Source organism: Fistularia commersonii, chromosome 34, assembly GCF_037954325.1.
Source record: "Fistularia commersonii isolate RoL2024-O1a breed Wild chromosome 34, RoL_Fcom_v1.0, whole genome shotgun sequence".
NCBI classification, from domain to species: domain Eukaryota; kingdom Metazoa; phylum Chordata; class Actinopteri; order Syngnathiformes; family Fistulariidae; genus Fistularia; species Fistularia commersonii.
In genome coordinates, this window is record NC_141317.1 from 4196490 (window position 1) to 4222488 (window position 25999).

The 25999-nt window shown below is 43.5% G+C and overlaps 3 protein-coding genes across 4 annotated transcripts in view; 1 reads left to right on the forward strand and 2 right to left on the reverse strand.

Annotated features, from left to right (window-relative positions):
- Positions 1-3331, forward strand: part of dip2ba (DIP2 acetate--CoA ligase B (putative)a) — a 40908-nt gene extending 37577 nt beyond the window's left edge. For both annotated transcript variants that reach the window (XM_086141166.1, XM_086141167.1), the window contains exon 38: positions 39-3331. In XM_086141166.1, the coding sequence (XP_085997292.1) occupies positions 39-291 (253 nt within the window). In that variant the 3' untranslated portion in view covers positions 292-3331. The remainder of the gene's footprint in view (positions 1-38) is intronic.
- Positions 3332-5336: 2005 nt separating this feature from the next.
- On the reverse strand, positions 5337-12229 carry LOC147214286 (transmembrane protease serine 3-like). The gene is made up of 5 exons (XM_086141117.1): positions 12160-12229; positions 10670-10847; positions 9878-10155; positions 5739-5881; positions 5337-5660 (listed from the first exon to the last, which is right to left on the reverse strand). Exons 1-5 carry the CDS (start codon positions 12227-12229, stop codon positions 5337-5339), a joined length of 993 nt encoding a protein of 330 aa, XP_085997243.1.
- Positions 12230-15973: 3744 nt separating this feature from the next.
- LOC147214287 (transmembrane protease serine 3) lies at positions 15974-25776 on the reverse strand. The gene is made up of 5 exons (XM_086141118.1): positions 25707-25776; positions 23507-23684; positions 22721-22998; positions 16264-16406; positions 15974-16186 (listed from the first exon to the last, which is right to left on the reverse strand). Exons 1-5 carry the CDS (start codon positions 25774-25776, stop codon positions 15974-15976), a joined length of 882 nt encoding a protein of 293 aa, XP_085997244.1.
- Positions 25777-25999: the final 223 nt, after the last annotated feature.

Here is a 25999-nt window from a genome sequence, read left to right on the forward strand (position 1 = left end):
AACAACCCTTGATCTGTCACTTTATTCATGCTCCTCAGTGCTGTGTTCACCTGGACCAATCTTCTGGTGGTGGTGGCAGAATTGAGCGGTTCGGAACAGGAGGCTTTGGACCTGGTGCCCCTTGTGACCAACGTGGTCCTGGAGGAGCACCACCTCATTGTAGGCGTGGTGGTCATCGTGGACCCTGGTGTGATACCGATCAACTCTAGAGGAGAGAAGCAGAGGATGCACTTGCGAGACTCCTTCCTGGCGGATCAACTGGACCCCATCTATGTGGCCTACAACATGTAATCACCCGTCACTGACATGCAGAAACCTGAGCCTCGCTTTTAGTAGCAGGACATGAGGGAGAGTACAGGGGTGCATACAGTAGCAGCCCTGATTTGAAACCTCTTGACACACAGTCAAATCACCAAACTATTTGGGAATGCAAGTACAGTACTAGTACTGTCATGAGATGTGCTTCCCTTTCAGAAATCTTTCCTTCCTTGCTTTGACCTGCTCAGTTGCTGCGGTTCAGATACACAGAGAGATTCACATAGTGGTTGGGAAGGGGCTGATCTATCCGGTTGATAAAGCATACATCTGTCAGTTTGGTTGGAAAAAAATTGGAACTGCATTCTCTCTGTGCATCCCACTTCGGTCATGGCTCCATCTTGTTTTCAAAGACATTCTTATTTAAATTTACAAGCCCTCCCCTCTTTCCGGGGTCGTTACGCTGAACCACGCAGCTCCATTTGTGTTAAGTCCCCTCACTTCTTGATGGCAGGAAGATGCACTGGAACTATGAAGAGGAGCTGGAACTTTCCCCTCTTGCACTTTAAGTCCTCGCACCTCCTTCCTGTTCCACTTCCTGTCTTGCCTGCCTCAAGGGGACCCCCCCCCCACACACACTTTTTTAAAATCGTTTTGCTGCTTTCATAGAAGCAAATCCAAATCAGTGTTAAAAAAAAAAGTGCCACCAGCAAGTGCAGCCCTGACCTTTCACAAGGAATGTTCTTCCAATCACATTGCACAGGGCCTGAGGACATTCTAACAACAATCACACTTTACAAACTGTCCTGAATATGCACTTGATTAAGGTTCTGGTGTGGGATAAGAAGGACAAGCTACCTAGAGATAGAAACTTTTGATACGTAAAGATGAGCCTTGATAAGCAGAATCACTTTTTTTCCATTTCAGTGAGAGTAGGACTTGGGGTTAGGACTTGTTAGGTAGTACTTATGGCTTTGATTCTACTAAAATGTTTTTAGCTCCACCTTTCAGTGGAACTGCCTGTGCTAAATAGCTTAGCACCAGTTTGAGCCTTTCACTTTTGTTGGTCTTGTTGTCACCACCATTATTATGACTATACTTGAGTGATCATACTAAGCATTCATGTTTCTGAATGACCTTCGAAAATTTCCAAACATCATCACACAACACTTACTGCTGTTTTGAAGAACTATTAGTAATCATTAAAAAAAACTCGATCTGCGTCGCGATCTATTTCCCTTTTTCTCAAGTTGGAGCCGTTTCTTCTGCAGCTTGGAGGAAATGGATTTGTTTTTGTCAAATGGACAAAAGACTAATAAGTAAAAGGAAATTAAGAACCTTTAAGCAGTCCCTGTATGACTATTTATGATTAATGTAATGTAATTTCTTGATCCATGTTGCACAAATTGATCGAGATTCGTCATTTCCCGCTACCATCTTTGTTGGGCAGAGGTAAAAAAAAAAACAAACAGCTTACATCTAAATGGCCGATTTTTTTTTTTTCTCAGTCCAGATACTTTTTTTAAAAAAAGGTGCTCCTGATTCTGAACAACCAAATGTTTTGTTAAAAGACCTTCATAACAGGGGTGTATTGACTCTTACGTGCTGTGGCTTGTCATGGTTATACATGAGAGGCCCAGGTGTGACTTGGCAGTGCAAGTGGTTCATTCTGACCCTGAAAACTAGTGGAGTGACAGTTCAAAATCAATGCAGACCATACTTGTTGCAGAGCTTTAGTCCTCGTTGCACAATCTGCGGCAGGGCGTTTTCTCGCTTTTTTAAAGTTCACTGCACAAAGGTGTGGAAAATTGTAACATCTCCAGTTTGGACAGCTGAGTTGAAAAGCTGCGATCTGCTTTCTCATCTCGACAGGGAGACTTTTTTAATTAGTTCCGGCCTCATCCTCAAATACTGTAGGTAGTTGTAGATCGTTTGAAGGCAAGTCTGTGCCTTTTTCGCAAAATAGCACCATCAAGACATTTACGATTATGAACTGTTGAATTTTCTAAGGACAAGATCAGAATGAGGACAGAACTTTGCCTTATTGAAACCTGTGGAACTTCAGTGCTCATATTTTTATTTTTATTTTTATTGCAGTTAGTTCAAGTTAAAGATCTGTTTGACCTTGTTCCAAATGCCAGTGTAGAACTCGATATGGCGATACATATTTTTAGAGGACAGAGGGCGTCTCATTTGTTTTAAGTTTGCAGTTATTTTCATTATCAACAGTTTAACCAATTCTCTCTGAATGTCTGTAACACTGGAGAAATAAAATAAAATAAGGAACAACAGTCATAGTAACGGTTCAACTCGTGTTTAAACCATGTTCTACTTTTCAAAAAATGGGAGGTAGTATATGAGGGTATGTTATCGTATACTGTATTTTCGAGGTCTAATACTGTATTACTGGTGTTAAAAGTGTACATGGAAATGAACGTCGTTGTTAAACTTGACTGATATTTCATACTTGATAACATTTTTTTTTCTCTGCATTGTTATTTTAAGGGTAGCACATTGCAAAAAGAGAAACAAAAAAGAAACCAGTTTCACGTGGATTTGACAGGAACAATGTGCACTTTCCCAATATAATTCAGTGTGAGCCATTTGCAAGCGCGTGCGTGCGTGCGTGCGTGTGTGTGTGTGTGTGTCTAGTGATATTTGGCTCTTCTGGTGCAACAAATGATCACAGGATATTGAAAGCATTTATGCTTTTGAATTTTTTTTCTGTCGCCTCCACTGTATTTTAATTATAATTCTTTCCATCCAAATTTACATTTTAATATATTTTATGTGGGTTTCATCGGACTTTTGTTGATTTAATCTTTGTGTAAAACGTCACAATTTTTCAAAAGGAAACAAAAATAAACACAGCTGGTTTTAGTTTTTAAATAGAGCTCGAAAAACAACACGTCTATAAACCATGTTCCACTCAGTGTCAGACACTGACATGTAAGCGAGCCAGTATCCGGGGCAAGTTCGAGTCGCTCCTGAATAAGTGAAGCATTTGAGCTTCTTTGTGACAATTTCATTGTTGCTACTGTTTCACTATGACAAATTTTAATAAAGTTTTATAATTTCATGTTGGCCGTCAAGCCTTTTCAATAGAAATTGGTGCTATTCAATAAGGGAAAGACGATAAGACTTTGATCCATCAACGTCATTTTCATCATACATTCTTCTTCTGTCAGTGAAAATAACCTTTTCCATGCGAATACTTTTAACCTCTGACCTAAAATAGCTTCTCGTCTCTCATTTGTATCAACTCTTGAAATCTAAGGGAAAAAAAAAAAATCTCCCAATGGGCAAACCTAACACGGGCAGTGCGATTCAACCCCGTTTCTTAGCGCCTATTTCAATTTTGTTTCAAGATGTTTTATTTTTGGGGAATGGCATTCATTTTTAAACCATCAAACTTATTGTAAGCACAACATGTACATGTGCACATGAGGTAACGAAATGAGGATTTTCACACAAAAAAAAACAAACCTCAAGGGCCCACAATGTATACCTCAACAACAGTGTGTTCACTATGCATCGCCGAGCTGCAGAAAAAAAAAGAAGAAAAAATCACTACGGACAAGTCAGTGATGTGAGGACTTGTAACATGTCTTACTTGACAAAACACTCACACTGTCATTGGATGTGTCTGTCAAATAAAAAAATGCTTTGTCAGGGTTCCTTGTCTCCTTTATCGTTCTGTTCTCCCTCCAGCAGGCGGCAGCCTGACTGAGAGATGCTGCACTGAGTCTGATGCACCGACCAGGTTGAGTTTTGACCATGACTTCTACCCGCTTTTAAAAATGTCCTAAATCATTTTTGTAATTTAAATAATTACTTCATTAACTTTACTTTCATTTGGACTTGCCATGGTAGATAAATGATTCTTTCCAGAATTGCACGATGTTTTGGGTACTAATACTGTGAGAATGGGTGGTAGGACATCTCATAATTGAATTAGGCCATTTTAGGTTTTAAGTCTTCTAATAAATGGAAATGAGATTCATAATATTTTCATGTGAAAGCCAAAATCCATGTTTCTAATATGTATATATATCTAACCTGTTTCCAATCATTTTTCAGTTCACATAACTCATTTTGTGACTTGTGTGTGGCAGGTTAATGCAAAACATTGGTATCCTGTTATGGCAAAAATGTCATCTTCTAGCCTGGCTTCAGGACCAGCTTCTACATGCAGCGAACTGCAGCTCCACTCCTTCCCCTTCCTCAATGGATGGCTTGAACCGGGATTTCAAAAAAAAACAAACAGTGAGCTCTTCTCCATGCATTTTTATTGTTTGATTTAAATGACAGTAAGGGTTTTTTTTGCCTTTGCAGAAAAGAAAGCTTCATTATCCTAAACATTCTCTAACTTAAACTTGAAAAACTGACATGGTGGAACCTCTGTTCACTCAACATCATATTTCCTTGCAGATATTTTTGAACATGAATAAACCTCACATTGACCAGCAAGATATACACACTAAAAAAAAGTTTTAAATTGTAGAAGTTGTGGGTCCATTTCTGTACATAAGAACTTTTTGAATAACAAAGTGCTGGTTTTTGTCCCAAGCTAAATGATTTCCCATTCAATGGTTACAAATTTGAGTTAAAAACCCTCTGTTGTGCACTGAAATTTTTCCTGTCTGACCTGTCTGACCTGGGGAACGCCTACATGTGATAAATTCGTCTTAATTTTTCTAAAGAAACCAGGATCCTTGGGAGTTGCATTGGTCTTGAGATCCGTGTGACTCCCTTTTTCATTTGTTAAACTGGGTGGTCTCACAGGACATCGAGACCCAGATGTACAGTCTCGCCGAGGGTTGCTGGCCTCAGACTTAAGGCTTCGAGTTCCTTGTTCCTTGATCATTTCAGTTCTATCATGCCAAATATGGGAAGGTCAAATGTTTCCTGAAGGTGTGAGAGATGAGAGGAATGGGAGCAGCACAATGGACCTGTGAATCAACACCAAAAATGTGATTGTAGAACTATATCAACATGGGTTTTGCCTTTTGACACAAACTCTAAAATTCCGCTAACAACAACTTCAACTAAAGGCAAAACATGGACGCATAGCTGTTGCGTTAGAACTGCATCACAGCTGTGCTTAGCAGCAGGAGGGCGAGTCCAATGTCCAGTTTTTGTGCAGCAGATATGGCAAACCCAATTTCACTGTCAATTTCATCCGGATCAAATGTCCAATCAGGCATCATATCTGTGGTTGCATCGTCTTCGTCCTCCTCATATGGTGCCATCTTATCTGTCAGCCAGTCTGCGTAGCGGCTGGTCCGAGCGTACACGCCGGGTTTGCGAGGTTTCCCGCATCCATCTCCAAAACTTGTCACTCCTATCAGATAGTACCGGTGGTCCACTGATGAATAGCATGCCAGCGGACCCCCGCTGTCACCCTGAAACATACACAGCAGCCACATCATGAGCACTACACAGCCTACAGAAAAAGGGTAAGCATGTACAAGAATCATCACCTGACAAGTATCAATGGCTCCGGATTCAACTCCAGCACAAATCATGTTTTCAGTGATCCTGTAGCGGTGCCAGTCGACGTGGTTACATTTTTTGCGGGAGAAGAGCACCACCTTCCCTCCCTTCAATTGTGGAATGCTTTTACCTGCAGAAAGATGCGACAAATTTAAGTACGATGACAATTTTAATATTGAGCCTTACTAGTCACTAGGATCCTGTAAATCGCAGTGTTTACGTACCTATTTGGATCATGAAGGGTGTGTGAATGAATCTTATGGTTTTATGGTTGTTCTTTAACATTTTGACGTTTTGAAAATAGGTCAAATTCATTGGTTTGTGAGGAAGTGTTTTGTTTTGAAAGAGCACTCCAAGTGGGGTTTTGACAGTAAAGAGTCTAGCTTTGCCATGTTTTAAAAGGGCCAAAGCATTTTTCTTCTTGAGCTATAGTAGGTCACATTTATGTATGTATTTATAATATATAAATGTAATAATTGCCTGTGTAGGTTCATGGTCATCCAAGCCATGGTGAATTCTTGTCAAAGTCTTCTTGTCTTGGCAACTTGAACTGAATTTCTTCACTGGAAGATGTTTCAGCTCTCACACAAGAGGCTTCTTCAATTCAAATGACCTGTGGGGAGTTTCCCAAAAAAACGGCCTGTGTTTTAGGCGGCTCTAGGTTATGGTAGCCTCTTGTGTAAATGGGAGAGTTGATCCGCAGAAACCAGGTGTAAGGGGGGTTGTTAGGTTGTTATGCTAATGGAGGTGTCATCTGTTGGAACAAAAGAGCGACACTGGGGTTTCTGGATTGGAGTGTGAATAGGTAAAGCTAAACCGAGGAGTGAAACCTGTTGGATCACATGAACTGAGGCTCATGTGGACGTTACCGGGGGCTGGTTCTGGTGGTGGGTCTTTCCTGGTTGTTTGGAAGGTGTAGATGGGGCTGGTGCAAATCCATCTAGGTATTGAACCCAGCACAATGTTATACGTTTGTGAAAGGTTGTGTGTGAGGCTCTTTCCTCTGTTCCGAGATGATTTTTTGTTTTGACTAATATGGCTTCTTTGACTCCTCTCGAGGGAGCAGAACAAAACTCTCCACGGATCACATCTGCATCCTACGGGACCTTTGTCTACAGTCCACCTATTTCCAGTTCAACAGCGGTATCTACTAGCAAAACCATGGATGCGCCATGGGCTTCACCTGTATCCCCCATAGTGGCATAGTGGACTTGCTGCACAATTAAGGATGACCACCCTTGGATGACCAATTAAGGATGACCAACACTGAGGCAAAAAACTGGTGCACCCCAAGGACAAAACATCCAGGCACAAGATGTGGTGTATGCTGTCACTTGCATTGAGGGATGTGATGACGTCTATATCGGTGATCAAGCAACCTCTTCACAAACAAATGGCCCAACACAAGAGAGCCACCACTTGGAGACAGAACTCTGCAGTCCACCTACACCTGAAGGACAAGGGCCAATAATTTGAAGACAGCAATGTTCGTATTCTGGCCAGAAGAGTCAGAGACCAACCAGGAAAGACCCGCCACCAGAACCAGCCCCCAGTAACGTTCACTCCTTTGTTAAGCTTTACCTATTCACACTCCAATCAAGGTAATCCCACAGAGTCGCTCTTTTGTTCCAACAAACGACACCTCCATTAGGATAACAACCTATAAACCCCCCTTACACCTGGTTCTGTGGATCAACTCTCCCATTCGCCCAACAGGCCACCATAACCTAGAGCCGCCCAAAACACTGGCACTTTTATTGGGAAACTCCCCTTTGGCCACTGGAACTGGAGAAGCCTCTCGGATGAGGGCTGAAACGTCTTCATGTGAAGAAATTCATGGCCAGTTGCCAAGACAAGAAGATTTCAACAAGAATAATTATATTACATTGTATTATATTAGATTTGGGCGTAATTACACACATTACACTACTATTTTGGACAAATGCAGCCTCAGGGCGGCACTGGCCCGTGTCTCCCCGAGCCTACCTTGGGGGGGCACGGAGCAGTGTCTCCCTGAGCTGGTCCCAAGCCTGGATAAATCCAGAGGGTTCCGGCAGGAACCCCAGAGGGTTCAGGAAGGGCATCCGGCGTAGAACTTTTGCCAAAACCAAACATGCGAGTCAACCATAATAACCAGATCATACGACTGCCATTGGTACTGATGACCTACAGGGTATCAGTAGGAAATTTGGCTACGGCGGGTCGAAGAAGAAGGGGAGGAGGGTGTGTTTGGAAGCAGAGAGGGAGGAGGAAAGGAAAAAGCCTGGGGCTGAGAGTAGGGACTTTTAACATCGGGACTATGACAGGAAAAGGTAGAGAGTTGGTCACCATGACGCAGAGAAGGAAGGTGGATATATTGTGAGTCCAGAAGACGAGGTGGAAAGGTAGCGAGGCGAGACGCTTAGGAGCAGGCTTTAAGTTGAACTATCATGGTATTGACCAGAAACGAAATGGAGTAGGAGTTCTCTTTAAGGACGAGTTTGTTAGGAATGTTCTGAAGATCAAAAGAATCTCAGATAGACTGACAACCAGTCTGTAACTGGTAATTGAAGGTGTGATGCTCAATGTTGTTAGTGGCTATGCCCTGCATGTGGGATGTGTATTTGAAGAAAAGTAGTTCTGGAATGAGGTAGATGAAGTGATGAAGAATATCCCCATAAATGAGAGTGGTCATTGGTGCAGACTTCAATGGACATGTTGGTGAAGGCAATAGAGGGGATGAAGAAGTGATGGGCAGATTTGGTATACAGGATAGGAATGCAGAGGGGCAGATGGTGGTAGATTTTGCAAAAAGGATGGAAATGGCTGTGGTGAACACCTTTCTCCAGAAAATTCAGGAACGTAGGGTAACTTATAAGAGCGGAGGTAGGAGCACGCAGGTAGACTACATCTTGTATAGACGAGGTAACTTGAAAGAGATCAGTGACTGCAAGGTAGTGGTTTGGTGAGTGTAGCCAGACAGCATAGGATGGTGTTTTGTGGGATGACTGGTGTAAAAGGAAGACCAAGAGGACAAAGGCAGAGGAGAGTACTCAGTGGTGGAACCTGAAAAGGGAGGAGTGTTGAATGGTTTTCAGGGCAGAGTTGATTCCGGGTGGTCAGGGAGAGCTTCCAGATGATTGGACAACAACAGCTAGTGTTACCAGGGAGACAGGTAGGAGAATGCTTGGTGTGTCCTCTGGAAGGAAAGTAGAGACTTGGTGACTTGGTCGTGGAATGAGGAAGTGCGAGTATATACAGAGAAGTGGTTAGCAAAGAAGAAGTGGGATACTGAGAGGACTGAAGAGAACAGACAGTGAGGCTACAGGGAGTGGAGATCAAGAAGCTGGAGGATTTCAGGTACTTGGGGTCAACAGTCCAGAGCAACAGAGAGTGTGGAAAAGTGGTGAAGAGATGGGTTCAAACAGGTTGGTATGAGTGGAGAAAAGTGTCAGGGGTACAATGTGATAGAAGACTATCGGCCAGAATGACAGGAAAGGTGTCCAAGACAGCGGTGAGACCAGCGATGCTGTATGGACTAGAAACTGTTACAATGACGAAAAGACAGGAGGCAGAGCTAGAGGTTGCAGAGATGAAGATGTTTAGGTTCCCTTTGGGGGTGACCAGGATGGATAGGATCAGGAATGAGTCCATCAGAGGAACAGCAGATTTTAGATGTTTCGGAGAGAAGGTCAGAGAAGCCAGACTGAGATGGTTCGATCATGTGCAGATAGTGAATATATTGGTATACGGATGCTGGAATTGGAGCTGCCAGGCAGGAGGTCTAGAGGAAGACCACAGAGAAGATTTATGGACATAGTGAGAGGATATGAAGGTAGTTGGTGTGAGAGAGAAGGATACAAAGAATAGGGTTAGATGGAGAAAGTTGATTCCTTGTGGCGACCCCTCTAGGGAAAAGCCAAAAGAAGAGGAAACTACTATTTTGTCCAGTATTTGGCTTTTTGCCTGCCCCAGATGAGCTGTCATTACAGTTTTTTTAGTTTCATGTACTTCTTGTCATGGATAGCAATGGGCACCGTACTGAAATGCTTCTTGGTGGTTCAGTTGTCCAATGTTGCACCACATTATGACCGACCATCTCTCCCCCGTTCCCATTTCTGTGTAATCATTGAGTGATTTTACCAACCTCCAAAAAATGTTGCTCCAAATCCGCTGATGAGACAATTGTTTAAGCCGAGATCTTGCTCGTGTTTGACATTTGTAGGAAGGCAGAGGGGTTGCACGTAGTCAGTGAAGTTCAAGGGGGACACAAGTCTCAGCAGTGCAATGTCGTGCTCAGTTGGCCTCGGCGTGTAGGACTCATGCCCGATTATTTTCTTGACACGACGAAACTGGTGGTGAAGTCCACGGAAGGAATGCTCGATAACTCCCGCCACCACGCTGAAGTGAACGTCCTTGAAATAACTGGACAAAAATCACGGTGAATCAAATTGTATTTACAATTATCAACATGCGATTCTAACAGCACTGACAACTCGTAGCTCGTGACAGGATCATAGTTGATTCTTGTAGAAATGTGTGACATGAAGGCAGTATGTAAACACTCCAATTTAGGGGAAATGAAGAATAGTCCTATTAGCATTTTTCACAGCTTCTGTAATATTAACCGTCCTCTATGGAGGCACATGGCAGGATTCGTCAAATCCTGGATATTTCAGCTTTAACCTAAACCTCCGTTGCTATTTGTTTGCAAAAGTAAATTCAGACCCACTTTGTGATACTTTGTACTCTGAAAGAAGTTAACATTGGGTCCATGTGAGACAATTTGGTTATGCAATGTCCAAATCCAAGGCTTTGTATTAGTTTGTCTTCTCGCTTTGGGAGTTAAGATGTGATTGTGTTTCCATCACTGTGAGTTACGTGGGAAATGTGACCTGCAAGTCTGTAACAGTTCAGTGCAGAGTTCAATTGTACTCACTGGTGTTTGCGCCTGCAATGCATCGCAGTGACGACCCAGAAGGGGTTGATGATGGTGCCGCCACATATATGCTTGCCAGCCAGGTGGACGCTGGTCTGCCACGGATACTGTCCCAAGAGGCTCTCGCTGCCCCCCACAATCCGAGTGTCGACGCCGAACAGGGGTCGATGCCCGCAATCTAACAAGGAACAAAGGGTATTTGTCAAATGACTGACAGGTAGTAAAACGCTAGTGCACTAAAAATAAAATGCTTAAAGTATACAGATTTTAAAATGATTCTACTTGACTTTCAGCCATTTTTTTTGGCTGTTTTAATCACACATCTTCACCCTAGCTGACAACACTGATTAGCTAAAATCAGCTAAAATCGAAGAATACCTTGCTTTGTTTTGTTTTGTTTTGTTTGATCGAAATTAGAAAAAAAATCGGATTGGCATTTGATATTTTAGATAAGTGGTGACATGATGGAGCAGTGGATAGCGTTCCTGTTTGATATCGACTGAAGGTCTTTCTTGTATTTTGGTTTGGTGTTCTCCCCGTGTCTGCATGGGTTTCCCCTGGGTTCTCCAATTTCCTCTGAGAACATGCAGTAAGGTCATTGGAGACACTAAATTGCCCAGATAAGTGAGTGAGAGAGGGAGTGGTTGTATGTCTTTATGTGGCCCTGTGTCGACCTGTGAACTCGGCCTCTTGCCCAATGAATGCTGGGATCCAACATAAGCAGTAGAGAACGAACGAATGAATGAATTAATGTGATCAGTGGGTCACTGTCATCACAGCCAGCAGCTTTCAGTACCTCCAACTTTTATACCTTTTAAAGAAAGCGTTCCAGCGAGAGGTTCTTAAGTTTGCTCCCTGGTGGGATCACAGAGCTTCATTATCATTTGGCTGGTATTCTATGTGACATCATGGTTTCACCGTCTTTGAGTGTCTTGGGTGTCTTTTTTTTTTTGGCCCTTTTGGCATCTCTGTCTAGTGTTTTAAACAGTGGTGGGCTGTCAGGGCCTGGTCGGGAAACTCCTAAGCTAGCGAACCCGTCACAGCCAGGAAAAGGATTTGTCCAACATTTTCGAGCCACAAACTATGACCCCTATGACCTCTGGCTCAAAGACTCTTGAGGTACACTGCAAATTGTATTGCTGGGAGTGCTTGGAGCTGAAGCGCACCGATAATCTGTAGGACAGAATAATTGAACTCTTTTTGAGGAAAGAAAGGAGGATGGATTTATTTCTACAAATGATCAGAATCTTTGTTGCGTAAAATGCTTCTAGTTTCCTAAATAGTACCACAAGTTTATAAGGTTATTATTGGTGCTTTTTATGTGTCGCAGCTGTTTGCTAAAAAGGCATTTATTGCGGCTGCTGTCCGTTTTTGTGGCTCACGCCACGAAACCGGACTTTATCCTGGTGTGTTCAGATCTCATTCAGGGATGTTACGAGCAAAGTAATCAAAAAAACAGGACAAACTCATCTGATCTAGACTTTACTTACATTCATCATTTGCTGTCAAACCCGGCACACCGATCAGCAGCAGCAGCAGCAGCAGAGTCTTGAATGCCATGTTGGCTCGAAAATCCTGACAACCCTTTCTGAACACCGAAAAGCTTGAGGAGTTTTAACACGTGAAGTGCAATAAGGATTTGTGTTTGCTTCTTTTATAGCACCACAGCCTTCCCTGCACTCATTGATATCACAGCGCTGTTCACAGTGACATCAAACACTGTCCTTTTCCCCTGTATGGCATCATAGCTCATCATCACAACTTTCCTATCATTATGTTCCCACGATGATACATAACAGTTTCCTCCTTAGAGTCTGTCTTTGGCAAAACAGGCTGTGAACTTCTTTTTGTCAAATATCCCGTCAAACATTTTGTCCACCCAGCATCTTATGTCCTCATGTCCTGTCACTTGGATTCCCAGTTAGTGCTTGTTGAAAGAAAGGGCTCCAGTGTTTCTGCGTTTCATCGATTTTTTTTTTGTTAATTTGTTTGCTCTTTCATATCTGTACATGTCCGGAAGCACTGAGGCACCAAATAAATGTCCTTTTTTTTTTTTTTAATTACTCTTGGGATGGTAAGAGACATTGTCCCACATCTGTCTGTTATGCCATGCCCTTGTCCCTCTGTCCGCAGATATTTGGCTTGATCTTCATAGATAAATAGAATTCTTAATTATTCCTGAGTGGAACATTGCATTGTTACAACATAAGATGATATGTAGACACATACTCACATGTATTCTTATTGATAAATCTTATCATATCTTCATGCTTTCCTTTTAGATTTATTATCAATATGTCTTAGGAGTCGGAGTCTTTCCTTACTTTTATGAACTTCTCCTAAGTCTCCATAGTATGTTGTAGCCATGTTGAGACATCGGGAGAAAGTTTGTGTAGGACTGTTTGATCTAGTGCCTAAAACCTTTTGGACTGGCACCGCCTTGCAGCAATGAGGTCTCAGATTCGATTCTGACGGAGGGAGCTTTTGTTTGCAGGTTCTCCCCCGTGTCTCAGTGGTTCTCTGGTTTCCTCACAGTCTAACAACACGCAGCGGGTTCACTGGAGCCGTCAACATCTGGACAGCGATCGACCCCTGATTTGGACCGTCTTCCGAACCAGGACGCCCGTTGAACCCCCCGGCCATTAGACTCTTGAGGGCAGTGTCCCTCGACCCAAATGACACTCGGCCCTCTCATGTATATATTTGCAGTGTGCACGCATGTTTTGTATATACACTCACTGGACACTTTATTAGGTACACCATGCTAGTAACGGGTCGGACCCCCTTTTGCCTTCAGAACTGCCTCAATTCTTCGTGGCATAGATTCTACAAGGTGCTGGAAGCATTCCTCAGAGAGTTTGGTCCATATTGACATGATGGCATCACACAGTTGGCGCAGATTTGTCGGCTGCACATCCATGATGCGAATCTCCCGTTCCACCACATCCCAAAGATGCTCTATTGGATTGAGATCTGGTGAGTGCGGAGACCATTTGAGTACAGTGAACTCATTGTCATGTTCAAGAAACCAGTCTGAGATGATTCCAGCTTTATGACATGGCGCATTATCCTGCTGAAAGTAGCCATCAGAAGTTGGGTACATTGTGGTCATAAAGTGATGGACATGGTCAGCAACAATACTCAGGGAGGCTGTGGCGTTGCAACGATGCTCAATTGGTACCAAGGGGCCCAAAGAGTGCCAAGAAAATATTCCCCACACCATTACACCACCACCACCAGCCTGAACCGTTGACACAAGGCTGGATGGATCCATGCTTTCATGTTGTTGACACCAAATTCTGACCCTAACATACGAATGTCGCGGCAGAAATCGAGACTCATCAGACCAGGCGACGTTTTTCCAATCCTCTATTGTCCAATTTCAATGAGCTTGTGCAAATTGTAGCCTCAGTTTCCTGTTCTTAGCTGAAAGGAGTGGCACCCGGCGTGGTCTTCTGCTGCTGTAGCCCATCTGCCTGAAAGTTCGACGTACTGTGCGTTCAGAGATGCTCTTCTGCCTACCTTGGTTGTAACGGGTGGTTATTTGAGTCACTGCTGCCTTTCTATCAGCTCGAACCAGTCCGGCCATTCTCCTCTGACCTCTGGCATCGACAAGGCATTTCCGCCCACAGAACTGCCGCTCACTGGATATTTTTTCTTTTTCGGACCATTCTCTGTAAACCCTAGAGATGGTTGTGCGTGAAAATCCCAGTAGATCAGAAGTTTCTGAAATACTCAGACCAGCCCTTCTGGCACCAACAACCATGCCGCGTTCAAAGTCACTCAAATCACCTTTCTTCCCCAGACTGATGCTCGGTTTGAACTGCAGGAGATTGTCTTGACCATGTCTACATGCCTAAATGCACTGAGTTGCCGCCATGTGATTGGCTGTTTAGAAATTAAGTGTTAACAAGCAGTTGGACAGGTGTACCTTATAAAGTGGCCGGTGAGTGTATGTATATCATGTGTGTAAATAAATAGAGTATAGTTTATATATTATTTGTTAAGATGGTGCATTTTTAATCTTATGTCTAACAGATACAGATCTGATGAATATATTAGATTACATTTTTTTTTAACTTGAGTTTTTTCTATTTCTATTATCCTTATTTATGAAAATGCTGCCGAGTGTATATATAGTATAGTATATGTGCAGTTTCTGCATATCTAGGATATTGATATATTTCAATTTAGATCTGTGAAGAAAGAGAATGAATGAATGAAAACGTCATTCCTGATTGGAGTCTGCAGGAAGGGATTCGCTTTTAAGCAACAGCTGTCTGGTCACAGGTCACATTGGGTGTCACCAGCCGAACACAGCTGTGTGTGTGTGTGTGTGCATGTGTGCGTCTCTTGTCAGTACCACAGGAGTGCAGCTTCAAGCCTGATCCGGAGCTTCTAGCCTTACTACCTTTCTACCTGGTCTCCTGGACACACAGTATATCCACCTTCCTTCTCTGCATAATGTTGACCAACTCTTACCTTTTCCTGTCATAGTTCAGAAATTCAAAGTCCCCACTCTCAGTCCCAGACTTTCCTCCTCTCTCTCTGCTTCCAACGCACCCTCCTCTTCTTCTCCGACCCACAGTAGCCCAATTTCCACCGGTACCCTGTCAGTACCATCAGTACCAATGGCGGTTGTTGTTAACCCGGTCCTCGACCGAGCCAGTATAATCTGGTTATTATAGTTGATTTGCATAAATGGAAAAAGGATTCATATTTTCATATAAAAGCCAAAATCCATGTATCTAAAGAATGTGTATATGTATCTAACCTGTTTCCAATCATTTTTCAGTTCACATAACTCATTTTGTGACTTGTATGGCAGGTTAATGCAAAACATTGGTATCCTGTTATGGCAAAATTGTCATCTTCTAGCCTGGCTTCAGGACCAGTTTCTACATGCAGCGAACTCTACAGCTCCACTCCTTCCCCTTCCTCAATGGATGGCTTGAACCGGGATTTCGAAAAAAAAAAACAGTAAGCTCTTCTGTATGCATTTTTATTGTTTGGTTTAAATGACAGTAAGGGTTTTTTTTTGCCTTTGCAGAAATGAAAGCTTCATTATCCTAACATTCTCGAACTGAAACTTGAAAAACTGACATGGTGGAACATGGTGGACACCAACTCTAAAACTCCAACAACAACTTCAACAGTAAGCAAAACATGTATGCATAGCTGTTGCGTTAGAAGTGCATCACAGCTGTGCTTAGCACCAGGAGGGCGAGTCCAATGTCCAGTTTTTGTGCGGCAGATATGGCAAACCCAATTTCACTGTCAGTTTGATTCAGACCAAATGGCCAATCACTCATCATTTTCTGGGGTTTCATCACCTTCCTCCACCATCTTCTCATATGGTGCCATCTTATCTGTCAGCCAGTCTGCGTAGCGGCTGGTCCGAGTGTACACGCCGGGTTTGCGAGGTATCGCGCATCCATCCCCAAAACTTGTCACTCCTATCAGATAGTACCGGTGGTCCACTGATGAATAGCACGCCAGCGGACCCCCGCTGTCACCCTGAAACATACACAGCAGCCACATCATGAGCACTACACAGCCTACAGAAAAGGGTAAGAATGTACAAGAATCATCACCTGACAAGTATCAACGGCTCCGGATTCAACTCCAGCACAAATCATGTTTTCAGTGATACGGTAGTTGTACCAGTTGACGCGGTTACATTTTTCATGGGTGAAGAGCACCACATTCCCTCCCTTCAATTGTTGAATGTTTCTACCTGTAAGAAAGATGCAACAATTCAAGTACGATGACAATTTTAATATTGAGCCTTACTAGTCACTAGGATCGTGTAAATCGCAGTGTTTACGTACCTATATGGATCATGAAGGGCAGGTGTGAATGAATCCTATGGTTTTATGGTTGTTCTTAAACATTTTGACGTTTTGAAAATAGGTCAAATTCATTGGTTTGTGAGGAAGTGTTGTGTTTTGAAAGAGCGCTCCAAGTGGTGTTTTGACAGTAAAGAGTCTAGCTTTGCCATGTTTTAAAAGAGCCAAAGTATTTTTTCTTCTCGAGCTATAGTAGATCACATTTATGTATGTATTTATAATATATATATGTAATATTTGCCTGTGTAGGTTCATGGTCATCCAAGCCATGGTGAATTCTTGTCAAAGTCTTCTTGTCTTAGCAACTTGAACTGAATTTCTTCACTGGAAGATGTTTCAGCTCTCACACAAGAGGCTTCTTCAATTCAAATGACCTGTGGGGAGTTTCCCAAAAAAACGGCCTGTGTTTTAGGCGGCTCTAGGTTATGGTAGCCTCTTGTGTAAATGGAAGAGTTGATCCGCAGAAACCAGGTGTAAGGGGGGTTGTTAGGTTGTTATGCTAATGGAGGTGTCATCTGTTGGAACAAAAGAGCGACACTGTGGGGTTTCTGGATTGGAGTGTGAATAGGTAAAGCTAAACCGAGGAGTGAAACCTGTTGGATCACATGAACTGAGGCTCATGTGGACGTTACCGGGGGCTGGTTCTGGTGGTGGGTCTTTCCTGGTTGTTTGGAAGGTGTAGATGGGGCTGGTGCAAATCCATCTCGGTATTGATCCCAGTATAATGTTATACATTTGTTACATTTGTTATACAAACACTCTCTTGTTATACATTTGTTATACATTTACACTCCCCTCGGGCCACTGGAACTGAAGAAGGGGTGAGGGCTGAAACGTCTTCATGTGAAGAAATTCATGTCCAGTTGCCAAGACAAGAAGATTTCAACAAGAATAATTATATTACATTGTATTATATTAGATATCATATATCATATCATACCCTTTCTGGCACAAGCTGTGCGTAATTACACACATTACACTACTTCTTCGTCTTCTTCTTTCGGCTTTTCCCGTCAGGGGTCGCCACAGCGAGTCAACCTTCTCCATCTAACCCTATTCTCTGTATCTTCCTCTCTCACACCAGCTCCCTTCATATCCTCTCTCACTACGTCCATAAATCTTCTCTTTGGTCTTCCTCGAGACCTATTGCCTGGCAGCTCCATTTCCAGCATCCGTCTACCAATATATTCACTATCTCTTCTCTGTACATGACCGAACCATCTCAGTCTGGCTTCTCTGACCTTCTCTCCAAAACATCGAACATGTGCCGTCCCTCTGATAGACTCATTCCTGATCCTATCCATCCTGGTCACTCCCAAAGAGAACCTCAACATCTTCATCTCTGCAACCTCTAGTTCTGTCTGCTGTCTTTTGGTCATTGGAACAGTTTCTAGTCCATACATCATCGCTGGTCTCACCACTGTCTTGTACACCTTTCCTTTTATTCTGGCCGATAGTCTTCTATCACATAGTACCCCTGACACTTTTCTCCACCCATTCCAACCTGCTTGGACCCGTCTCTTCATCTCTTTTCCGCACTCTCCGTTGCTCTGGACTGTTGACCCTAAGTACCTGAACTCCTCCAGCTTCTTGATCTCCACTCCCTGTAGCCTCACCGCTCCACCCGAGTTCCTCTCGTTCACACACATATATTCTGTCTTGCTGCGACTAACTTTCATTCCTCTCCTTTCCAGAGCATACCTCCACCTCTCTAGATTTTCCTCTACCTGTTGTCTGCTCTCACTACAGATCACAATGTCATCCGCAAACATCATGGTCCATGGGGATTCCTGTCTAACCTCATCTGTCAGCCTATCCATCACCATTGCGAACAAGAAGGGGCTCAGAGCTGATCCCTGATGGAGTCCCACCTCCACCTTGAACTTCTCGGTTACCCCTACAGCACACCGTACCAGTGTCTCACAGCTAGCATACATGTCCTGCACCAGTCTAACATATTTCTCTGCCACTCCAGACTTCCTCATACAATACCAGAGCTCCTCTCTTGGCACCCTGTCATATGCTTTTTCTAGGTCTACGAAAACGCAATGCAGCTCCCTCTGGCCTTCTCTGTACTTTTCTATTATCATTCTCAACGCAAATACTGCATCTGTAGTACTCTTTCTAGGCATGAAGCCATACTGCTGTTCACAAATGCTGACTTCTGCTCTCAGTCTAGTTTCCACTACTCTTTCCCATAACTTCATTGTATGGCTCATCAACTTTATCCCTCTGTAGTTGCCACAATTCTGCACATCCCCTTTATTCTTAAAAATAGGCACCATCACACTTTGTCTCCATTCTTCAGGCATCTTCTCACTCTCTAAGATCCTGTTGAATAATCTAGTCAGAAAATCTACCGCTGCCTCTCCTAGACACTTCCACACCCCACAGGTATATCATCAGGACCAACTGCTTTTCCACTCTTCATCCTCTTCAATGCCTTCCTCACTTCACTTTTACTAATTTTTGCTACTTTGTGGTCTACAATAATCACCTCTTCTACCCTTGCCTCTCTTTCATTTTCCACATTCATCAGCTCTTCAAAGTACTCTTTCCATCTTCCCGTCACTCTTCTAGCATCTGTCAATACATTTCCCTCTCTGTCCTTTATCACCCGGACCTGTTCCATCCTTTCCATCTTTATCTCTCTGTTTCGCCAACCTGTATAGATCATTCTCACCCTCCTTACTATCCAACCGAGCATACAAGTCATCATAAGCCCTTTGTTTTGCCTTTGCTACCTCTATCTTTACCTTTCGCCGCATCTCCCTGTCCTCCTGTCTGTTCTCTTCAGTCCTCTCAGTATCCCACTTCTTCTTCGCTAACCGCTTTCTCTGTATACACTCCTGCACTTCCTCATTCCACCACCAAGTCTCCTTATCTACTTTCCTTCCAGATGACACACCAAGTACTCTTCTACCTGTCTCCCTGATAACACTAGCTGTTGTTGTCCAATCATCTGGAAGCTCTCCCTGACCACCCAGACCCTTTCTCAACTCCTCCCTGAAAACCATGCAACACTCCTCCCTTTTCAGCTTCCACCATTTTGTCCTCTGCTCTGCCTTTGTCCTCTTCATCTTCCTTGTCACCAGAGTCATCCTACAGACCACCATCCTATGCTGTCTGGCTACACTCTCACCTACAACTACTTTGCAGTCACTGATCTCTTTCAGGTTACCCCGTCTATACAAGATGTAGTCTACCTGCGTGCTCCTACCTCCACTTTTATAAGTTACCCTATGTTCCTGTTTTTTCTGGAAAAAGGTGTTCACTACAGCCATTTCCATCCTTTTTGCAAAATCTACCACCATCTGTCCCTCTGAATTCCTATCCTGGATACCAAATCTGCCCATCACTTCTTCATCCCCTCTATTGCCTTCACCAGCATGTCCATTGAAGTCTGCACCAATGACCACTCTCTCATTTCTGGGAATATTCTGCATCACTTCATCCAACTCATTCCAGAACTTCCCCTTCTCTTCAGATTCACATCCCACCTGCGGGGCATAGCCGCTAACAACATTGAGCATCACACCTTCAATTTCCAGTTTCAGACTCATAAGTCTATCTGACATTCTTTTCACCTCTAGGACGTTTCTAACAAACTCCTCCTTCAAGATAACTCCTACTCCATTTCTCTTCTTGTCAGTACCATAATAGTACAACTTAAAGCCTGCTCCTAAGCTTCTAGCCTTACTACCTTTCCACCTGGTCTCCTGGACACACAGTATATCCACCTTCCTTCTCTGCATCATGTCGACCAACTCTCTACCTTTTCCTGTCATAGTCCCAACATTCAAAGTCCCTACTCTCAGTCCCAGACTCTTTCCTTTCCTCCTCTCTCTCTGTTTCCGAACACGCACTCCTCTTCTTCTTGTTCTTGTTCTTCGACCCACAGTAGCCCAATTTCCATTAGTACCCTGTAGGTCATCAGTACCAATGGCGGTCGTTGTTAACCCGGTCCGCGACCGATCCGGTCTGGTATAGTTTTGGTTGTCTCGCATACACACATTACACTACTATTTTGGACAAATGCAGCCTCAGGGCGGCACTGGCCCGTGTGTCCCCGAGCCTACCTTGGGGGGCCACGGAGCAGTGTCTCCCTGAGCTGGTCCCAAGCCTGGATAAATCCAGAGGGTTGCGTCAGGAAGGGCATCCGGCATAGAACTTTTGCCAAAACCAAACATGCAAGTCAACCATAATAACCAGATCATACGACTGCCATTGGTACTGATGACCTACATGGTACCGGTAGGAAATTTGGCTACTGCGGGTCGAAGAAGAAGGGGAGGAGGGTGTGTTTGGAAGCAGAGAGAGAGGAGGAAAGGAAAAAGCCTGGGACTGAGAGTAGGGACTTTTAACATCGGGACTATGACAGGAAAAGGTAGAGAGTTGGTCACCATGATGCAGAGAAGGAAGGTGGATATAATGTGTGTCCAGAAGACGAGGTGGAAAGGTAGTGAGGCGAGACGCTTAGGAGCAGGCTTTAAGTTGAACTATCATGGTATTGACAAGAAAAGAAATGGAGTAGGAGTTCTCTTGAAGGAAGAATTTGTTAGGAATGTTCTGAAGGTCAAAAGAATCTCAGATAGACTGACAACCAGTCTGTAACTGGTAATTGAAGGTGTGATGCTCAATGTTGTTAGTGGCTATGCCCTGCATGTGGGATGTGTATTTGAAGAATAGTAGTTCTGGAATGAGGTAGATGAAGTGATGAAGAATATCCCCATAAATGAGAGAGTGGTCATTGGTGCAGACTTCAATGGACATGTTGGTGAAGGCAATAGAGGGGATAAAGAAGTGATGGGCAGATTTGGTATACAGGATAGGAATGCAGAGGGGCAGATGGTGGTAGATTTTGCAAAAAGGATGGAAATGGCTGTAGTGAACACCTTTCTCCAGAAAATTCAGGAACATAGGGTAACTTATAAGAGCGGAGGTAGGAGCACGCAGGTAGACTACATCCTGTATAGACGAGGTAACCTGAGAGAGATCAGTGACTGCAAAGTAGTGGTAGGTGAGAGTGTAGCCAGACAGCATAGGATGGTGGTTTGTGGGATGACTGGTGTAAAAGGAAGACCAAGAGGACAAAGGCAGAGCAGAGGACTCAGAGGTGGAGGCTGAAAAGGGAGGAGTGTTTAATGGTTTTCAGGACAGAGTTGATTCTGGGTGGTCAGGGAGAGCTTCCAGATGATTGGACAACAACAGCTAGTGTTACCAGGGAGACAGGTAGGAGTGTGCTTGGTGTGTCATCTGGAAGGAAAGTAGAGACTTGGTGACTTGGTCGTAGAATGAGGAAGTGCGAGTATATACAGAGGAAGTGGTTAGCAAAGAAGAAGTGGGATACTGAGAGGACTGAAGAGAACAGACAGTGAGGCTACAGGGAGTGGAGATCAAGAAGCTGGAGGATTTCAGGTACTTGGGGTCAACAGTCCAGAGCAACAGAGAGTGTGGAAAAGTGGTGAAGAGATGGGTTCAAACAGGTTGGTATGAGTGGAGAAAAGTGTCAGGGGTACAATGTGATAGAAGACTATCGGCCAAAATGACAGGAAAGGTGTACAAGACAGCGGTGAGACCAGCGATGCTGTATGGACTAGAAACTGTTACAATGACGTAAAGACAGGAGGCAGAGCTAGAGGTTGCAGAGATGAAGATGTTTAGGTTCCCTTTGGGGGTGACCAGGATGGATAGGATCAGGAATGAGTCCATCAGAGGAACAGCAGATTTTAGATGTTTCGGAGAGGTCAGAGAAGCCAGACTGAGATGGTTCGATCATGTGCAGATAGTGAATATATTGGTATACGGATGCTGGAATTGGAGCTGCCAGGCAGGAGGTCTAGAGGAAGACCACAGAGAAGATTTATGGACATAGTGAGAGGATATGAAGGTAGTTGGTGTGAGAGAGAAGGATACAAAGAATAGGGTTAGATGGAGAAAGTTGATTCCTTGTGGCGACCCCTCTAGGGAAAAGCCAAAAGAAGAGGAAACTACTATTTTGTCCAGTATTTGGCTTTTTGCCTGCCCCAGATGAGCTGTCATTACAGTTTTTTTAGTTTCATGTACTTCTTGTCATGGATAGCAATGGGCACCGTACTGAAATGCTTCTTGGTGATTCAGTTGTCCAATGTTGCACCACATTATGACCGGCCATCTCTCCCCCGTTCCCATTTCTGTGTAATCATTGAGTGATTTTACCAACCTCCAAAAAATGTTGCTCCAAATCCGCTGATGAGACAATTGTGTAAGCCGAGATCTTGCTCGTGTTTGACATTTGTAGGAAGGCAGAGGGGTTGCACGTAGTCAGTGAAGTTCAAGGGGGACACAAGTCTCAGCAGTGCAATGTCGTGCTCAAATGAATCGCTCTTGTAGGACTCATGCCCGATTATTTTCTCGACACGGCGAAACTGGCTGTGAGGTCCACTGGAGGGATGCTCGGTAACTCCCGCCACCACGCTGAAGTGAGAGTCCTTAAGAATACTGGACAAAAATCACGGTGCATCAAATTTTATTTACAATTATCAACACGAGATCCTAACAGCACTGACAACTCGTAGCTCGTGAAAGGATACTTGATTCTTGTAGAAATGTGCGACATGAAGGCTGTATGTAAACACTCCAATTTAGGGGAAATGAAGAATAGTCCGATTAGCATTTTTCACAGCTTCTGTAATATTAACTGTCCTCTATGGAGGCACATGGCAGGATTCGTCGGATCCTGGACATTTCAGCTTAAACCTAAACCTCCATTGTTATGTTTGCAAAAGTAAATTCAGACCCACTTTGTGATACTTTGTACTCTGAAAGGAGTTAGCGTCGGGTCCATGTGAGACAATTGGTTATGCAATGTCCAAATCCAAGGCTTTGTATTAGTTTGTCTTCTTGCTTTGGGAGTTAAAATGTGATTGTGTTTCCATCACTGTGAGTTACGTGGGAAATGTGACCTGCAAGTCTGTAACAGTTCAGTGCAGAGTTCAATTATACTCACAGAAAATGGCGCATGCAATGTATCGCAGTGACGACCCAGAAGGGGCTGATGATGGTGCCGCCGCACCGATAGGTTCCAAACAGGTGGATGCTGGTGTGCCACGGATACTGTCCCAAGAGGCTCTCGCTGCCCCCAGCAATCCGAGTGTCGAGGTCGAACAGGGGTCGATGCCCGCAATCTTACAAGGAACAAAGTTAAAGTATTTGTCAAATGACTGACAGGTAGTAAAACGCTTGTGCACTAGAAATCAAATGCTTAAAGTGTGCGAATTTTAAAATGATTCTACTTGACTTTCAGCCATTTTTTTTGGCTGTTTTAATCACACATCTTCACCCTAGCTGACAACACTGATTAGCTAAAATCAGCTAAAATCGAAGAATACCTTGCTTTGTTTTTTTTTGTTTTGTTTGATCGAAATTAGAAAAAAAATCGGATTGGCATTTGATATTTTAGATAAGTGGTGACATGATGGAGCAGTGGATAGCGTTCCTGTTTGATATCGACTGAAGGTCTTTCTTGTATTTTGGTTTGGTGTTCTCCCCGTGTCTGCATGGGTTTCCCCTGGGTTCTCCAATTTCCTCTGAGAACATGCAGTAAGGTCATTGGAGACACTAAATTGCCCAGATAAGTGAGTGAGAGAGGGAGTGGTTGTATGTCTTTATGTGGCCCTGTGTCGACCTGTGAACTCGGCCTCTTGCCCAATGAATGCTGGGATCCAACATAAGCAGTAGAGAACGAACGAATGAATGAATTAATGTGATCAGTGGGTCACTGTCATCACAGCCAGCAGCTTTCAGTACCTCCAACTTTTATACCTTTTAAAGAAAGCGTTCCAGCGAGAGGTTCTTAAGTTTGCTCCCTGGTGGGATCACAGAGCTTCATTATCATTTGGCTGGTATTCTATGTGACATCATGGTTTCACCGTCTTTGAGTGTCTTGGGTGTCTTTTTTTTTGGCCCTTTTGGCATCTCTGTCTAGTGTTTTAAACAGTGGTGGGCCGCCAGGGCCTGCAAGGTCTTCTCTGCTGGCCTAAAAAAGTATTTGAATCACAGATGTTAATTATATTTTGTCCATGAATACTTAATATATTGCAAATATATAATATATAGATATTAAATAATTCCAAATGGTCTGTCATCTCCTTCATCGCTTTTCCCCATGTTGCATTTAAGCAATTTTGAGTTGGCGACATCAAAGCTGTAATGTTTCTCGGTTTGAGAAATGTACCGTGTGTACAAGAACGATCCTTGGGATGTTAGAACGGGTGTAGGCTTTAATGGCAGAGCATGTTCCAGAGTGAGAATAAGAAGAAGAAGCCCCAATGTCGGTTGGAGGATACCGCTTATATAGTATACATATCATCAACATTAAAGGCTCAACATTAAAGGATCAAACTAAGGCATCAACCTTATGACATCAACATGAAGGCACCAATATACCTTATGACATCAACGTTAAGGCAACAATATATTCCTACGGAATATTACAAAAGCCTTTTAGCAGGCTACAGCTACATCAGCGTATTAACACCCTCTGATTAGCTAGTCAGGGAGCGGACTATTGTATTCTGCGAAGAGAAATATAGTTGTGTTTGTTTAATATCGGTTTTGTCAACTCACAATGGCTGCAGGAGCAGAAGAAATGGATTTAGTTGCTAATATATTGTTAAAGCCATTTTCTAGATGGAGTTTTGAAGAAAAGCTGGACATAGTAAAGAAAGGTCGGGCAACTCCTAAGCTAGCGAACCCGTCACAGCCAGGAAGAGGATTTGTCCGACATTTTCGAGCCACAAACTATGACCCCTATGACCTCTGGCTCACAGACTCTGAGGCACACTGCAAATTGTATTGCTGGGAGTGCTTGGAGCTGAAGCGCACCGATAATCTGTAGGACAGAATAATTGAACTCTTTTTGAGGAAAGAAAGGAGGATGGATTTTGTCTACAAATGATCAGAATCTTTGTTGCGTAAAATGCTTCTAGTTTCCTAAATAGTACCACAAGTTTATAAGGTTATTATTGGTGCTTTTTATGTGTCGCAGCTTTTTGCTAAAAAGGCATTTATTGCGGCTACTGTCCGTTTCTGTGGCTCACGCCACGAAACCGGACTTTATCCTGGTGTGTTCAGATCTCATTCAGGGATGTTACGAGCAAAGTAATCAAAAAAACAGGACAAACTCATCTGATCTAGACTTTACTTACATTCATCATTTGCTGTCAAACCCGGCACACCGATCAGCAGCAGCAGCAGCAGCAGAGTCTTGAATGCCATGTTGGCTCGAAAATCCTGACAACCCTTTCTGAACACCGAAAAGCTTGAGGAGTTTTAACACGTGAAGTGCAATAAGGACTGTTTGCTTCTTCTTGACTGTTTGCTTCTTTTATAGCACCACAGCCTTCCCTGCACTCATTGATGTCACAGAGCTGTTCACAGTGACATCATACACTGTCCTTTTCCCCTGTATGGCATCATAGCTCATCATCACAACTTTCCT

Coding starts and splice junctions, on each gene's coding strand:
- LOC147214287 (XM_086141118.1), bottom strand. CDS start 25,776: ATGGCATTCAAGACTCTGCTGCTGCTGCTGCTGCTGATCGGTGTGCCG. Junction 16,407..22,720: donor TGGAGCAACATTTTTTGGAG/GTTGGTAAAATC, acceptor TCTTTCTTACAG/GTAGAAACATTCAACAATTG. Junction 16,187..16,263: donor GAGCCGTTGATACTTGTCAG/GTGATGATTCTT, acceptor TGTATGTTTCAG/GGTGACAGCGGGGGTCCGCT.
- LOC147214286 (XM_086141117.1), bottom strand. CDS start 12,229: ATGGCATTCAAGACTCTGCTGCTGCTGCTGCTGCTGATCGGTGTGCCG. Junction 10,156..10,669: donor CATTGCAGGCGCAAACACCA/GTGAGTACAATT, acceptor ATTTTTGTCCAG/TTATTTCAAGGACGTTCACT. Junction 5,882..9,877: donor TGGAGCAACATTTTTTGGAG/GTTGGTAAAATC, acceptor ATCTTTCTGCAG/GTAAAAGCATTCCACAATTG.